The 17,183-nt window shown below is 46.1% G+C and overlaps 1 protein-coding gene across 6 annotated transcripts in view; it reads right to left on the bottom strand.

Annotated features, from left to right (window-relative positions):
* Window positions 1–16,850, bottom strand: part of LOC142891641 (polypyrimidine tract-binding protein 2-like) — a 17,082-nt gene extending 232 nt beyond the window's left edge. The window contains exons 1-17 of one of the 6 annotated variants that reach the window (XR_012927298.1): window positions 16,698–16,850; window positions 15,117–15,142; window positions 14,595–14,642; window positions 13,546–13,709; window positions 13,377–13,448; window positions 13,219–13,290; window positions 12,259–12,417; window positions 11,579–11,689; window positions 11,098–11,266; window positions 10,466–10,543; window positions 10,242–10,354; window positions 6,452–6,485; window positions 4,312–4,404; window positions 2,732–2,848; window positions 2,306–2,405; window positions 2,102–2,179; window positions 46–1,448 (exon numbers count right to left, since the gene is read on the bottom strand). Coding sequence is in view for 1 of the 6 variants with exons in the window: in XM_076031322.1 (XP_075887437.1) it covers window positions 1,319–1,448; window positions 2,102–2,179; window positions 2,306–2,405; window positions 2,732–2,848; window positions 4,312–4,404; window positions 6,452–6,485; window positions 10,242–10,354; window positions 10,466–10,543; window positions 11,098–11,266; window positions 11,579–11,689; window positions 12,259–12,417; window positions 13,219–13,290; window positions 13,377–13,448; window positions 13,546–13,709; window positions 14,595–14,642; window positions 15,117–15,142; window positions 16,698–16,705 (1,572 nt within the window). In the remaining 5 variants the exon portion in view is untranslated. Of the gene's footprint in view, window positions 1,449–2,101; window positions 2,180–2,305; window positions 2,406–2,731; window positions 2,849–4,311; window positions 4,405–6,451; window positions 6,486–10,241; window positions 10,355–10,465; window positions 10,544–11,097; window positions 11,267–11,578; window positions 11,690–12,258; window positions 12,418–13,218; window positions 13,291–13,376; window positions 13,449–13,545; window positions 13,710–14,594; window positions 14,643–15,116; window positions 15,143–16,697 lie in introns of all 6 variants that reach the window. The other 5 variants (XR_012927297.1, XR_012927299.1, XR_012927300.1 and 2 more) reach the window with 5 other exon arrangements.
* Window positions 16,851–17,183: the final 333 nt, after the last annotated feature.

Below are 17,183 nucleotides of genomic sequence, written 5' to 3'. Positions count from 1 at the left end.
CACACACACACACACACACACACACACACACACACACACACACACACACACACACACACACACACACACACACACACACACACACACACACACACACACACACACACACACACACGGTGAAGAGAGGACAGTCTTCTAAGATGATCCTGGTTCTACTGAGTCTAATGAGTGCTGGGCAGGCAACCACCCTCAGGGCCACCAGAACAGGTGGAGCTCCACCTGCTGCTCCAGAGCTGCTCTTCTTCAACCAGTCAATGATAAAAGTGACATTGAATGGAACTCGCAGCCTCCTCGCTTGGAGACGACAGCACTGAACCACCATGCGTTGGAGCTCATGTCCTCAAAATGTTGTCTACTACGTGTAGACAGGGATGGGCAAACTACGGCCCGGGGTCCATAGGCAGCCAGTTAAGCTTTTTAATCCGGCCCGCCGAACTTGAAGACATTACATGAAGAGTCAGTGAATCATAATGCAGCTGAATTCCATCCAATTTCTAAGAGTCATTTCAACACTGCGGGGCTTCAAGACACTGATTATGATTTTCAATTGACATTAAATCTCATGTTTTCTACATATGCCATGATAGATTGTTTCCTACTGTGAGGAGGCTCAGCACAGCACTCCATCCATCTGCTGCTGCTCTGGCCCCTCGGTCACATTTCAGAACCCACTGCGGTCGGTCAAAGAGTTTGCCCATCATCTGCTCTAGGTTTGCAATAGCATTGGCGAACGTCTGATTGTGAAAGCACAGTGTGCAATAAGCATCCATACAGACAGACAGACAGACAGACAGACAGGAAACACAGAGGCTTCGGCCTGAAGAGGCCTCAGCAGCAGGAGCAGGTAGAGAAAACACCTGGAAGAACAACAGCAGACTGGGAAGCAGGTTTATTGTCCTCTGTGTGGCTGAGGGCTGCCTCATTAGCACAGCCGGTGGCCGCGGCTGGGAGTGCCAGAAGCCACGCCCTCAGTGATGTCACAGTACGGAGGCTGAACTAGACTAGACTCTGAGATGGACTTTAGCTGCTCCTGTATGAAATTTCACACTCTCAACACCAGCAGGGGGGGGGGGGAGAGAGAGACATTCTGCTTCTCTTGAAAAAAAAAAAAAAAAGAAAATCTACAAAATACTTGAATATTTAATGAGGAGTTCTTTTGATTCTGAAAAACACTTTGCCCCGTTTACACCCCCAGCTAAATCTGGAGCGAGTGGTGAGAGAACTACAGGAACAACATAAAGGAGGAGGAGCTAACAGAAGAAGAGGTGGAGGCGGACCCATGCCGGCGGCCTCGTCGGCTCGTCCTCTGCGTCGCGGATTAAATGGTGGACTTTGAAAAGGAGACCTTCAGGTGGTGATTGCCCCCCATGTCGTAGTTGTGGAGGTCCATCAGACCCTGGATCGCTTCCTCCACCGACGACATCTGGATCAGGGACATCTTGCGGTCCCTGGCGAGGACGCAGAGGCAAAGCAAGGACGATTACCACGGCGTGGCAAAGTTCGTCGTAGTTTGTTTTGTTAGTTTGAAACAATATAAAAATATCGAGTTTTATCACGTGAAGATGTTTTTTTTTTTGTTTTGTTTTAGTCTTGGCTCAAGGAAATCAGCAGTTGAGTCAAACACTCACATTAATACTACAATGGACAACATGCAGAGTGGTGGAAAACCTTTTGGACACCCAACATAAGTGTGATATATTTCATTAAGAATCACTTTTCAAAAAGGAGGTCAAGGCAGAGGCACCCAAAAGCCTGCATTATATGGTTTGGCCAGCAGGGGCCGCCAAAGACAGTTGCCAGAAAAAAAAAAGACTGAAATGATGTCAACATGGAAAACATGGACAAAATCCACAAACTGCTCAACATTCCTGTTAAAATGTCCAGGAAAAAAATTCTGATGGCCAATTTTCTCTGATTTTAGTCTTGAGTTTAGTTTTCCCCTTGTTAACAAAAAACAAAACCAAACATATGAATGAATGAATGAATGAATGAATGAATGAATGAATTGCACAATGACTCATCATTTCATGATGATATTCCTTCCCCCCCCCAAGGAAGGAATGTAAAGCTACTGTATATATTACTATGAAGAGCATCTTACTGAAAGAACTTGAAGGCCTTGACACTCCCTCCACTGTTTGAGAAGAGAAGACGCAGATCGTCCTCTCCAACTCCCTCCCTGGGGAGCACAAACACACACACACACAACCATCATCAGCACGCAACCGAAGCAGCAGCGAGCAGTTCGAGTAACCGGAAAGGCACCACAGGGCAACTCTGCCGAGTAGCACGTGCGCCGCAATACCGGATGTTGGAGAGATGAAGTGTGGCCGAGGGAGGGAAGATGTTCTGAAAGTTCTTGGATCCTGGTTTCTTGAATCGGTGCAGCGGAGAGCCGGAAAAATCTGTTTGGAAGGAAGACAGGAATGAGACGACTGGGCCGACTGCTGATTCCTGGGCAAGTGAGTGTAAACAGATCAGACAAGCAGATCAGCTTTGAACAAACACTAATCTACTGAATGGCTAAAACGCTTGTAGTTCTTTTATTAAAAGGTCCAGTGTGTAAAATCTGGCATGATTTATGATTTTTATGTTGCTAAAAGCTGAATATACTGTTCATAAATACACATTATTATTATCTTTCTGGAATAAATGTGGGTGGCGACTTCGTTCCAAGGAAAAGACTGAGACTCCAGCAGTGGAGGTGATGGACTACTGGTGGTCAGTTTACCTTTAGTGAGCAGCTGGTCATCCAGGCCCTCCCTGGGTAGAGCCACAGTCTGGTGCTTGGACAGCGTCACTCGCATCACTTTACCAAACACCTTCTGGCCATTCAAGTGGCTCATTGCTGCGGGTGGAGGCAACACAGATATGAACAGGGTCTTAAAGCAGACGGTGCTGCAGTGCTGCAAAGGTCAATCACATGCATGCATCAGTCTTGCTCATGGACACTGAGGGGCTGATTTACAAAGATGCATAACAAAGGGCTGCTGGACAGCCTGCACGGTGATTATCGAGCACCTGCTGTCAGAAACGCCCATAGCTACACATTCATTGAACGCAGCACTGAAGCACTGAAGGGACTCTGTGTGTTGTTTTGCCACTGTGTGATGGTCACAACCTTGACTGCACCGCCTCAGGAGGTCAGCTTGGTTATTAATTATGGCTTATAATGATGTTTGTGTTCATTATTCAGCATGCAAACCTTTAATAAATCAGTCCTTTAATGAGGTGCTGACGGACCATTGACACTGTGTGAGATTTAAAGGGACAGCGCGTCTATTTTCTACTCATGACTGCGATTGCTTTCCCAGGGTAATGAGCAGGTCGATGCAGGCGCTTTGTTTTTTAATCACGAGTTGACCGCTAACAGTTGGCATTTGGATCTAAAAGCCCGGGTCTGCTGGTCAGTGGACAAGCTGCAGGACAGAGTGTCAACAATACGGAGCAGCAAGGAAGCTAACGAGGCGATGATCAGTAGTTTCTCCAACAAACAAGATTGGTAAATTGGTCTGTTCAATATGGATGATTAGAAAGCACTTGGTTTATGAGTCACACAGTGAGGGGGAAAATATATATAGGAATCATAATAAATCGCGACACTCGATTAATCGCGATTAATTGAATCGCAGCCCTCTGAATTGGAATTGAATTGAATGGCCAGGCGCCTAGCGATTCCCAGCCCTACCAGCGTTGTGATGTTGGATACATTAGAAACCCGAGGCGGCAGTGACCTCAGATCTCAGAACTCAGGCCTGGGCGATTTTGCTCAAAAATAAAATCCAGATTTTTTTTCTCTGAAAATTAAATTTTCGATTACGATTTATTTATTTATTTTTTTGGGGGGGGCGGAAATCTCGTTAAATATGCTACAAAAACGGGACAAGTGCGCGTTGTTTGCGACTTTGGAAAAATTATTTACCAGGTAGTGGTGAGGGCAGCAAACAGAATCACTTTCTGGTTTTAACAGCTGCTGTGGCTAGCTAGCGCAGCTGCCAGTAAACATAGGTAGCCAGTGAACAGCTTCCCGGGGGGGGGGGGGGGGGGGGGGGGGGGGGACTACGGGACCCAGGAGGCGCCGACCCGGAAGCATGAAAGAGGAAAATCCATTTTCCGAATTTTTTTAACATCGTTAAGACTAAAAAAATAATCAGATTTCAATTTAAAATGGATTAATCTAGTGGCACAGCCCTAGTGCCACTAGAGTCTACATTGAGAAAGTAGTGACTAGAATGAGGGAGACATTTTCATTTCAGTCAATGCTCCTCTAACGAAGCTGCAACACCTCGGTTGAAAGGGCCAAAAACTCACCCAGTTGTGCCTGGTTGCCATCAGACAACTGAATCAGAGCACTGTCCTTCTTGTTGTAGAGGATCTTCACCCTCTGGACATCACCGTACACTCCTGTAGGAAGGGGAGAGGGAGAGGGAGAGAGAGAGAGAGAGAGAGAGAGACAGACAGAGACAGAGAGAGAGAGCAGGGTGGAGGAGGATTTGAGGACAGGCAGAGCAGGAGAGATGGAGCCAACGGAGATAAAAGAAGGAGAGGTGTGAAGGGTGAAAGGAATAAAGTTAGTGCCGATAGACCAATGAAGGAAAAGATGGAATCTTCCCATTTGACTTCCACAAGACACTCAATGACTCTCGTAACAGTTTGGTTTTTTTTGGTCGAGACTGCCAACCAGGGGGAGGAGTCAGATCCTCAGCTTCACCAGAGTCCTCGTGTGTTTTACGTGCTGGCTGAGGGAAGCTCAGCTGAGCAGGAGTTTGATCAATATGTTGCAGGATTGAGAAAATAACAGCAGCTCCGCAAAGAGAAACCACGGAGCGAGCCGGAGCGGCTTTGTGTTTACATGTGTACACTTGAGGAGCTACGGTTGGGGTGAAGACGTGACGAGGCCGGTTGACAGTCTGATGGGGGACCATCTGAGGAGCCTACTTTGGCCGACTGAGAGTCTGGTAATCCCGACTGCAAAAATGGCAGAGTAAAAAGGTTGGCGTACGCTTGAGAAAAAACAGAAGAGAAGGAAGAAATGCAGAGACTTTCAGAGCTAGGATGAGTCTTAGTGAGTACACCGGACTGTCGAGATCAACTCGCCTAGTAGTGTGGTGAGAACATGGGCGCAAACAGCAACGCAAAAACCAAAACCCAACAGAGCTCTACGTCAGGAATATCAAAGCGACAACAGCGACGTTTTTTTCCCCTTTGGGGAGTTCGGCCCTGCAGAGTTCAGTGCTGGACCTCGCTGACCACAGCGGTTTGTCCTGTGGTGGACTCAAGAGGTTTGGTGGGCAGCTTTACAGTGGAGTCTCACTGCCTTTCACGCCCAACCAACGGTTTCATGGCTATGCAGACGACACCCAGGTGTATACGTCGATTCAACCCGACGAAGCAGATCGGCCACTTGAACTGCAGCTTTGCCCGAGTAGCTGCGTTCCCATCACAGCTTTTCCACAAAATAAGATAGAGATTAGATATTTCTAAATTTTAGACAGAGAACAATTGTGATCTGCAGGTGTTTCTATTGAATGGTGTGAGGCGCATTAGCCGCAATTCAGGTCAAATCTCGCAGGACGAGATTTGACCTGAATTTCCATCACCAGTTTTTTTTATTGCCATATGTGCGAAATTGTGCGAAATTCTAGGGGTCGGATTCACAGCCAGAGACGTCAAAACCTGGAATGATGCGAAATGTCTAAATTCTTAATGCTAACAGAACTGAGGCTATTATTTTGGGCCCAAGGGAACTTAAAGACCAATTTTCTAATGGTCGCATTAGTTTCAATACTTTTGCCTTCAATAATGATGTAAAAAAAAAAAAAACAACAACCTTGGGGTCATTTTTTAATTAGGCTCTGTAATTCAACTCCCATGCGAAGAATGTTGTCATGAAAGCGTTCCGACGTTGGAAGAAATATTGCGAACATCGGAATTATTTCCGTGTGGATTGGGATGTGCTCCAGGATTCTTCCTGCAGGGTTTTTTTGTCCTGGCCGCTATCACTACTTCCTCACTCCGGAGGGTTAGGGTGATTTTCTCCTGGTGGTAGACTGACTGACTGATCTGAACGACCTGCAGGAACACATTTGAAGAATCACTGCCGGTGTTTCCTTTTTCTAGCATGGAGGAGGGGGGAGAAAAAAAAAAGAAAAGAAAAAAAAGCCAAACCTGAATGTTTAAGTAAACACAGTCACACCTTCTGTGACCATGTTCTCACCCGACTACGAGACAAGTCGACCAAACTCACAGCCTCCCAGACTCGCTCGTCTTTCAGCGAAGGCAACGGGAGGAGATTGGAACTCTGCGCCGTGCACTACGGATCGAGAGGAGGCTCGGAGGTACAGAGAGACATGAGGAGCAGTGTGTCCGCCACGTCAGCGGGGAGCGTCAACACAACTGGATTAACAGAGAGATAGAGATATTCAGAGAGAGTAGTAGAGGTTGAACATACCGAAGAGGGTAAAGAGACTTTGAGGCGTGACCATCTTTAGAGAGAGAGACCGCAGAGCAGAGGACAGGAAGAGGAGGAGCAGAGGAGGAGGAAGAGGAGAGACGAAGGTAGAGATCAGACCACCCAGCGTTGGACAAGGGGGGGAGGTGGTGGTTTCCATGATGATGAGGGGTCGGAGGGGAGGGAGGGAGGGAGGGAGGGAGGAGATGGAGGGCACGGGGGAAGGGGTGGGGGGTGGAGGGTGGGGGAAAAAAATGGCGAACCCAGCAGAACCGGGCGAGGCCGGGGGAACAGAAGGTGATTCGGTTTGGTTGGAATTTGGCAGAAATGTGAAGAAGGAGGGAGGGAGGGAGGGAGGGAGGAGGTGTAGAGACACGGAGGCACATCAGTCCAGTGACCCGGAGGAGTGGGGGGGCGGGGGAGGATAAGCAACAAATAAATGAAACAAACGTGTTAATGGCGGGATCAGAGAAGGGAGGGGAGGGCGTGGGGGTGGAGGAGGGGGGGAGGGAGGGAGGGAGGGAGGGAAGGAGGAGAGGACAAAAACCAAAGCAGAGGTCAGTAAACAGAGCATCAGTGGAACATTAACGGAGTCTGAATGATTTCTGGAGCCGTTCAAGACACACACACACACACCCGTTCAAGACACACACACACACACACACACACACACACACACACACACACACACACACACACACACACACACACACACACACACACACACACACACACACACACACACACACACACTTCCAGTTCCGTTGGAAGCTCTGACACGCAGGCATCCCCCAGGCATGCTGCTGGTTGTCAGTGTGAGAGAGTAGGATGGGGAAGGCGGTGTAGAAGAGTACATGTGGCTGTGTGTGGATAAAGAATGAGGTGGACAGATGACAGAAGAGGAGACACTGAGTCGAGGAGGGACTCCATGACTGGCCTGACACCCTCACCCTCAGACACCTGCTGCTGCCCACCGCTGGCACACTCACTCTCCACACACTGCTGCCACTGGTGAGCTCACCAACACACACACAACTCACTCCTGCACTGGGAAGACAACTCTCCTGACTAGCAACCGCTGAGGCTTCCTGCATTTCTCAAGCTATTCCTTTTTTCTTAAATTATTATTATTATTAGAATAGAATCGTTTTATTGTCATTATGTCAGGTAAACACAACAAAGATATTTTTTCTTTTTTTTTCTTCTTCTTTTTTTTTAAAGATCCAGTGTATAATATTGATGATTTTTATATTGGTTAAAGCTCAATATACAAATACAAGTGTATAATTGCAGTACAATCACAGTAGCAGTTGGCTTTCCTATCCTTGGAACAGTTCTAATATACAGCACATGGGAATACACAGGGATCAATAAGGGTCTTTGGCTGTGTCTCAATTCAGGGTCTGCATCCTTGGAAGGAAGCGTCCTCTGTCTGAAGGAAGCGTCCTCCGTCTGAAGGACCAACCCAAACCCCGCCTCCTCGGTAACCACACGGGACAATCTGGCCTTCGGCGTATTTCCTGGTTGCGTCACCGCCGTTCCCTCCTGCTGGCCAACCCCGGAAGTGACGTTTTTATAGCATCAAGCTAACCATTGTTTCTTGGATGTTCAAATAAGTAAAAGCCCTACGTTAAAAACTGAATATTTGATGTGAAATGTCAATACTTAAGTTCATACGTCGGGTCTTTGCCAGTAGATGGCGCTAATTTCAGCTGACTTCCCAGGATCCCAGGATGCTTTGCGTGCTCCTGCAAAGCATCCTGAGATACCGAAGGACGTGAAGGATAGTAGCGGTGTAGCCTTGGAAATCGGCTAAAACTAGGGTGCATTCTGAGGGTGCATTTGGAGCGTCCTTCGGATTTTTGGGAATTGGGACAAGCCTTCATGCAGTGCTATGACGCAACAGGCCTTCAAATGCAGCCTTCGAAGGATGCAGACCCTGAATTGAGACACAGCCACAGCCTTTGTTCCCAGTTATCTGCTATCTTGCACTGCCATATTTCTAAGGAAGCCTGGAGTAGACAATTGTAGTTTGGAATCAGGGTGAACGCTCGCGTATCTTAATTTCTATTTCGCTCTCTATGCGCTTGTTGTAACCTATGTGCTGATGACTGAGAGACTGGACAGGAGGAGTGGCCGCAGCCGCACGGCCGACCGCTAACACAGCCGACCGCTAACACAGCCGACCGCTAACACACCGCTAGCGAGAACCGCGCTGCTTGGACGCTGATCTGCGGCCGCAGAGGAGAAGAGGGGCGCTACAGAGCCAGCGAGGAGAAAACCTGCACCGCGGGTTTCTCAGAGAGGGGCAGAGTGAGAGCAGCAGTGCTGGCCTATGATGTCACACAGACTGACAGACAGACAGACAGACAGAGGAGGAGAAGGACTCTGGTGGATGGAAGAGACAGAGACAGATACTGCAGGGAGGAAGATACAGGGCATAAAATCCATCAGAGAATAAATGAATAATTGACTGAAGAACTGAAGAGCGAGAGAGAGAGAAAGTACAGAGTTGATACAAAGCATAATAACAACCTCCAACCCCCCCCCCCGCCCCCCCGCCCCCCCCCACAACTGCTCACTAAGACACGTTGGGAAAATTCAACATTTGCTTAAAATGAAAAATAATTTGTTAAAAAAATATATATATATATATTTGCAAGAAGTTCTATTGTAAAAGTGATTAATCATTCATGCACATACACATACACAGTGGATGTTATTTGTGCACTCGTCAATGTGGCTGCACCAGATGAAAGCGTCCGTCAGAGTGAGCTCAAATATACACGGTTTCCAGTATCTGCACTGCAGTTTATCAGGTTCGATAAAGCAGGGGTGTGGACTCAGGTCAATCCACAGTCGGCCTGTTTGGATGTTTACTGTACAAACAAACAAACAAACAAACCAACCAAGCAACCAAAACTGGCAGGTCTCAGAGTCTCCGTGGGGAATTAAGCTCATCCATCTTGCCAACCTCCAGCACGCAGTGTTTTCCAAAGGACCTAAAAATCCAGTGGATTCTATGAACAATGAGTGCATTCTATGGCTCTGCAGGCCTCTGCCTCACAAAGCAGTGGGTTCAGTGGAAACTCCCAGTGTGTCACCATGGGCATGAGGGGAACCCTGGCCTGTTTCAAACAGAGGGCTAACTGACCCTGAGCCCTCTGCTGCAGTAACACTGTGAAACCAACCTGGTGGACAGCAGCAGCTTTCATTCAACAAACCCAGAGATCTCAGCGCTGCGTTCCACTGCGCTGCTGCCCAGTGTCGCCCCCTGCTGGAGTAAATCAACGCTGCCTTGACTGCAAGCAGACTTGCTGGTCAAAGAAGTGTGTTTGATGCTGCAGCAACAACATGAGCTGGATTCAGTGTAACTTCAGACCAGTGTTGGGTTCGCTGGCCTGTGTTTGACTGAGAGTTTGCGGCGCTGCTGACGTCAACAGCACGGAACCGGCCCGGCTATCCAGAAAAACACAAACGGAACCCGAACCCCTCCGTGAAGCGGCTCGACTAAGCAGCTTCCCCGTGAAAATGCAGAGAACAGATGTTCTGAAAACACTGCAAACATATACAACTCCTAAAAAAGGCCTATTACAGTGCGGTACAATATTCACTTTATTATTATTATGAGGATAATTTATCCATCATGCTCTGGAATTGTACCTCCACTGGTGACCCTGTGCCAGCCTTCAGCTATGGTGCTATGGTTCTGGACGTACAAAGCACACACCCACCCACGCAAACACCAGCCACTCCACTGGCTTAAAGCTGCGATCGCAGTGCTTCCTACCTCGTCGTTGAGGTTGGACGCCAGCAGGACGCCGGACACTCCGGAGCCAGACAGGGCCACGCGGCCGGCAGCTGCTGCCGCTGCCGCTGCAGCGCTCAGCGGACTCATGGCCCCTGGTGGGACGACACGGCAAGCGTTGCTCAGGTCAGTGGTGTATGCACGCAGAGCGGAGAAGCAACATTAGCATTGGTAGCATGTAGCAGGTAGAAAGAGGGGAGGGGTACCTCCGCCTTGTGAGAGGGACAGGGACGATGAGTAGCTTCCTCCACTGGAATAAGAAGCCAGAGCTCCAGACGGGGTTCCTGCAAGACAACCAACAGCTGGATTTACATGAGAAACGCATCAAACACTGCGATGGTCCTGAAATGAGGCTGAGCCTCTCCTGTTGGAGCAGACAAACCATCATTTAGTTGCCTGGTGATCATCAAAACACTATTAAGCATTAGTTAAGCAGTAATAAACACCGAATGCATCACTTATAAATCATGTTTCTGACATAAATATGTCAGAACTGGAAGTTTGTAAGAATTGGTAGTTTGTAAGAACTTATAGTTTGTAACAACTGGTAGTTTGTAAGAATTGGTAGTTTGTAACAACTGGTAGTTTGTAACAACTGGTAGTTCCATGCAAGGTGAAAGGTTGAAAGTCAGCACCACAAAAAAGAAAGCTGCATTCTGATTGGTCCAGGTGTGTTCAAGAAGAGTTTTTTGCTGCGTGTGTGAGCAGCACTCAACTGACTTCCTCCTCACAACTGGAGCAAGAAAAGGTAAAAAAACAAAAAAAACAAAAAAAAACAAAAAAAAACGTCAGCAAAATGTCACGAAACACAGGCCGAGGAGATGCAGCGTCCACCCACCCAGTAAGGAATGATCCTTGTTGGTGGTCTCTCCGTCTCCAGTGGGAAGGTCTGGCCGGGTGTAGTCTCGACTCTTGTCGTTGTTGTACTTGACGTTGAGGTTGACGAGCTTACTGAAGTCTATCCGCAGAGTGCAGCATGAATTGTAAATGTTCTGCCCGTCCAGAGACTGAAGGGGGGGACAAGACAGAGAGGGCGTCACGGAAACGACGGTTGACTGGTTTAGAATGGAGAAGAACTCCCAAGTTACTGCCACTGGACAAAGGAAAAGAAGACATGGAGCAACTGAGGTTCATTCCAGATGGAGCAGTTGAAACACTGTGAGACGTTTCCAACGTATAAAAGCCAACGCTCAGTCTTTTCCTTAGAGTTAAAGAAGCTATTTTCCTTTTCATCATTCAAGCAAACCACCGGCACAGTAGCGACCATATTATGGGCTGGGTTGCTGGTTTACCCGCTGGTGCACTGGTGACAGCCTTACCAGTTTAGCTTGCTGCGCGTTGACGGGGTCGCTGAACTGCAGCAGCGCCTGGAACTGGTTGTTCTTGGTGAAGGTGATAATTTTCATGACCGTGCCAAACTTACTGAAGATCTGTCGGAAGAAAGACGGAGAGATGCGTCAACCCCGTCGAAGGTCATCGCTGTGTTTGCATACAGAGAATCTCAGAGGCGCTTCGGCTTTAGACACTTTCAAATACAAAGATGAAGTAATGATCTGGGCCAGATGACACACGAGGTCATCAGCTGGAGGTTAACTGTTGACTGGCACAGGCAGGATATGGAAATTAATATTTGTGTTGTTGAATGTTAATTACTAACTTAATGTTAATACATAGTATCTGGAATATGGTAATTAGTGTGTATTATTTATAGTACTAATATACTGCGTGAGCACAATACTCGCAGTGGCTAGTTATAATATGTAAAATACAGTAATATAGTAGCAATATAATTGTAGTAATGTAACAGTGGATCATGTTTAATAGCTGCATAATAATAATAGCTGTCTTGCTTCAATACATTTTGATGAAGACTGCAATGAAGTGCAGATGAACTCTGAAGTCAATTGGTTGAAATAAGTTTCTGACTTCTTCCTGCTGCTTTTCCAGCATATTTAAATTCCTGGGTGTTTGTCAGTGCTGCTGATAACGAGCCCTCTACCTGCTGCAGAACATCCAGGGTGACGGGATAAAACATATTGTCAATGATGATTCTCAGCACAGGGCTCGGCGGTGGGGCCAGGTCCAGAACTCCCGGGTCAGACGACGGTGAGCTTCCATCCTGAACGGCGGACACGGCCTGCAGCACAGCCTGGGCCCTCTGGTGGAGAGGAAAGGGGCTGCAATCAACACCTCTGCTCTACAAAGAACTCTTTGGAAACACCTGTTTCTTCTTTGTCTTGACTGCTTTCTACACTGTAGATGCACACTGAAGAAGAACTTGACATTAGACATGTTTTAAAGGTTCAGTGTGTAAAATTTGGCCTGATTGATGATTTTTACATTGATCAAAGTTTCACATACTGCCCATAAATACTTTAATCAAATAAACCAACAAAGAAGAAGGTGGTTCAGGCCACCGTAGTTCACTGGTAAGCTCAGGAGAGGGAGGGGAAGTGAAAGACGCTGCAATCAATCGTGTAACCACTTGATGTCGCCGTTTCTTATCAAAATCTCCACATATGACACTTTCACAGAATGCAGCGGTGTCGTTTTGAAAAGATTTCCAACAAAGGAATGATTTCTATATGTACATATGCCTCATCCTTGCATGAAGCTAGAGTCTGCATGGATGCCAAGCAGCAGCCAGCGATATCAAACGGCCTTATCGACTGACAGCAGCAGTTGTTTGCTTTGCTCCACTTGGGAAACTACAGTTCACCTGCTGTGACAGCAGCGTTAGGTCTAACCTGTAGAAGCATGTTTTTCTGATATCAGAGGGAAGGGCGGGGAGCACGTCTGCGACACGCATTGCAAAGAAGAAAAGGGCCCAAAAATAGAAATTTGCGGCAGGCGATAATTTATTTGCAGCGGCAGCAGCAGCAGCAGCAGCAGCAGCTGAGAAGCTGCTTAATGTCAAGGGGGCTAAGGCTTAAAATATGAACGGTACTACATGTGTTACCTGGTTCAGGGCCGAGTCTGTCTTCAGCTCCTTGTGGTTGGAGTACTGGATGTATACGGTGGCATTTCTGACCTGAATGCAGCGGCAGAAGAGAAATAAAACACTTTCATCTTTATCCCTGAAGATGGATAACAAGAACAACCCTGACGGACGCTGACCTGTGGCGTGACGGCTGTGTAGTAGTTCACCATGGTGATGGCAGCCTCCTCTGTCCCCAACTCTAGAAAGGCCTAGAAGTACACCGGTGCATGATGGGAAACTGGTTACTCGTCACTCTTTGGCAAAGAGGGCAGTGAAATTGAATGACTTAATTTAGTTTTTTGTTACCTGGTTTTTCCCTTTCAGCATCAGGATGTTGGTGACCTTTCCAAAGGGAAGGCCCAACGCAATGACCTCTGTCTCTGACACTTCGTTAGGAAGCTTGCGGATGTGGAGAACTCGAGAGGGAGGGGATTCGTCCAGACGCTGTTTCTTACTGTCACTGCCATTGGCTGAGCGAGTGATGAAAGCAGCCAATTAGCAGAGCATGGAATGCATGAGGAGCAAAACATCCTTCCCGATCCTGGCGTGTTTCAGGGCCACGCGAGGAACAAATGAATTCCTGTCGCATTCTAAACCACAGCTTTGCCCTCCAGAGTCATTCACTGGACAGAAAATCCACTGCAGCCTTTCACAGTCTGAGCAGGTCAATATTTTGAGTTTCCTCCATTCATGACATTGCAGAGCAGACAATTTATTTTCCAATAGAGTCTACATACCCATGAATTGGCTCATCTAAAAATTGATTAATCTGACAACTTTCTCCACTGCAGATAGACACCGAAGACATCAAATACAAGAGCAAGATATACAGTATGTAATCATGCAGCAAAGAAAAACATGTTCAATAACTCTAAGCAAGCTTTTTATGAAAGGCGGCTATTTTGAAGAACTTAAATACAAAAGCTGTTTGAGTTATTTTACACTTTTATTGTTTCCTTCATAATTCCACGTGAGTTCATTTTTTTGTTTTGGTGCTTTGAGTGAGAAACTGCAATGCCTAGTGTGTATTGTTACACTCTAAAAATCTACATTTTTTTTTGTCAAAGGACCCTTTATTTTACCCAACACCGCCTATGGATTCCTTTCTAAGTGAACAATGTATTCTCAGTATGTGAAAACTGGCACGTCAGGCCACTTGCAATGTCCATTTAATACATATTGTAGTTGAATTACGTGGAGTTTGTATAGTATTTCCATACGGGATGTTCCCCTCTCAGATGAGTAAACAACATGAATTTCAAGGCACCGGGGGGCAGAACTCCATCGCTTGCTAGTGCAGTGCAGCGCGCATGTCAACAGCAACATGCGGTTTGTGTTTGCAAAATAAACCCTACCTGTCAGGGAGCTGGGGCTGCTGCCGTACATGTTGAGCTCATCTGAGCCTCTCTAAAAAAAAAAAACACAGGCAAAAGGTCACAAGGCTTTATTTCACTCTGACGCCACGCCGGCAAAACATTCAACAGTATCACTAAATGTCAACTGTCTGCTGTCAAACATTCATTCATTCATTCATTCATTCATTTTCCATACCCGCTTAGTCCCGAGCTCGGGGTCACGGTGGTCTGCTGGAGCCTATCCCAGCTGTCATAGGGCGAAGGCAGGGTGGCACCCTGGACAAGTCGCCAGTTCATCGCAGGGCCACGTAGAGACAAACAACCATTCACACTCACATGCACACCTACGGACAATTTAGAATGTTCAATTGACCTCACATGCTGTCAAACATGAATGGCCAAACACGTTCAGCATGCAAGCAGTTTCTCTCTCTGCATTTTTTTTTATTTATTTATTTATTTTTTTACAGTTGTTTGATTTGTAGTTTAATCACAGATTTGCTTGGTATTTTGAAGAGTTACTTGCCTTCACACCAACTGCAACATCACTGTCAATAGAGAGGGGAAAAAAATGTTGCACATGTAAATATTAAAATGAGAAGCTAACAAAGAGTTATGCAATCAGAATGAGTTTGATCTTAAAATTAAAACTGATGCTGTTTGTTTTTCTGGGAGGGGCAGGAAGGGGGGGGGGGGACACAGCCTGAGGTCTCAGAACACAAACATGTAGTTCATTGTGGACGTAATGATACACCTTCATTATTTGGCCATGTACATGTATATACAATGTATAACCGTAAACACATAGAGATAAGAGTGTATACAAAACTACATAATAGAGGTGTTTATTTTATTTTCATTATTGAGATATTAAAGCACATCGCTGCCAACCTAGAAAAAAAAAAAACAGGGCTCAGTGTTACGTTATTTCGTAATAATTTTCACGTTACTACGTAAAACATTATTACGTAAAAACGTGAAACTATATCACGTTATTCAGTGATGATATCACGTTATAACCTGAAACTGAGCCCTGTTTTTCGTTTCGTTTTTTTTTTTTTCCTAGTGTGGCAGCAATGCGCTTCCGTAGTAATTAGAACAGATCACGGGGGTGAGTGCTTGATTGCATTTGTACGCAGATTATAGAGCTACATTCAACCGGATTATTAGAACCCAAAAGTCCGTTGAATCGCTGTCCTATTTGCGGCTTCCGTTCCAATCAATTCGAGTGAAACTATGACGTGATTTCGTGAAAATTATCACGAAATACCGTGATAGTTTCACGTTTTTTCCGTGATAATTTTCACGTTATCACGTGAAACATTCACAAAATAACGTGAAAATTAACGCGAAATAACGCCATAGTTTCACGTTTAATGTGATTCTGAGCCCTGCTTTTTTTTTTTCTTCTTTCTAAGGTGGCAGCTATGAGCTTCCGTATGATTATGACAGTTACTTGATTTAAAAAATAAAAATAAATTAATTAATTAAAATTAAAATACATCTCACGTTGAAACGTCTCCGCATTTAGCCGAAAGGGGTCGCAAGTAGCACACTGTAGCTCTGAACAAAGGATCCTTGAAATGACAGATGCTGCCCAAACAACATAAATCAGGTGCACTCGGGTTTGCCGTCACGTGCACTGACAGCTTCTTGGTACAGACACCACACTGAAGAGTCGTTCTAGATGCGCGATGCCAGTTATCGCCAACACACTTGGCATTGAGGCAGGTGTGTGCAGTATTCTCGGCTAACAGTAGCTCGTCAATTATGACATAGCAAAAGACTCAGGGCTGCTGATGAAAACACGATGACGCGATTCAAGCGTTTATTTCAGCAAAAAAACAAAAAAAAAACAACCTTTTTTTTCTAGTGACCTGACGACGCCTACGTCGGTGCTGTATTTACGACAATAAAAACGTGGCGGTTGTTTGCTAACATCATGTTGCTTGCACTAACGCTGCACAGTAGATACACCCTTTATTTCAATGAGCTGCGACGCCTTAAATCGAGCGGAAATGCAAATCCATGGCTCCGCAACTTAAACACGCACAGTTATAAAGATGCACCCAGATACTGTTTGCGTATTAAAATCAGCTTTACCCGTCCATTGCAGCTCTTTTTCCTCCTCCTGTCTGTTGATATCTCAAAGCACCTCGACTACCTACAAAGAGCAAAATGGGCGTTTTCCCTCACGTCTTTCAATGTTTACCGCAAATAGCATTTTTACAAGCATCACCGCCCCCTTCTGGTCAGGAGGGAACTGTGCGAGAGAGAGAGAGAGAGAGAGTGCATCACTGACTTTTGAAAAACAATTCTAGCAATGTAATAGATGCCATTTATTAAAAATGTTCTTTGCTTCTTGTTGGTTCTGCTTAACTACACGACCCTCTGGTTTCAATGACTTTCTTAGTGATGCCTTACATACAAATATTACAACTCCTCCATCACATCACCACTGGATCAAGGATGTTATGTTCAATATCAAACTGGAAAAAAATCAAATGCACTATCAATGGCTCCTCTGACAGATTCCACAAAACCTGGGACCCTCTAATAACAGATAAGGAAATAATCTCCCTGGCCTAG

This window comes from Nelusetta ayraudi, unplaced genomic scaffold, assembly GCF_046127955.1.
Source record: "Nelusetta ayraudi isolate G7.1 ecotype Tasmania unplaced genomic scaffold, CSIRO-AGI_Nayr_v1 ptg000033l, whole genome shotgun sequence".
NCBI lineage: Eukaryota > Metazoa > Chordata > Actinopteri > Tetraodontiformes > Monacanthidae > Nelusetta > Nelusetta ayraudi.
The sequence above is the reverse complement of the archived record's forward strand: the minus strand, read 5'-3'. Positions and strand labels throughout refer to the sequence as shown.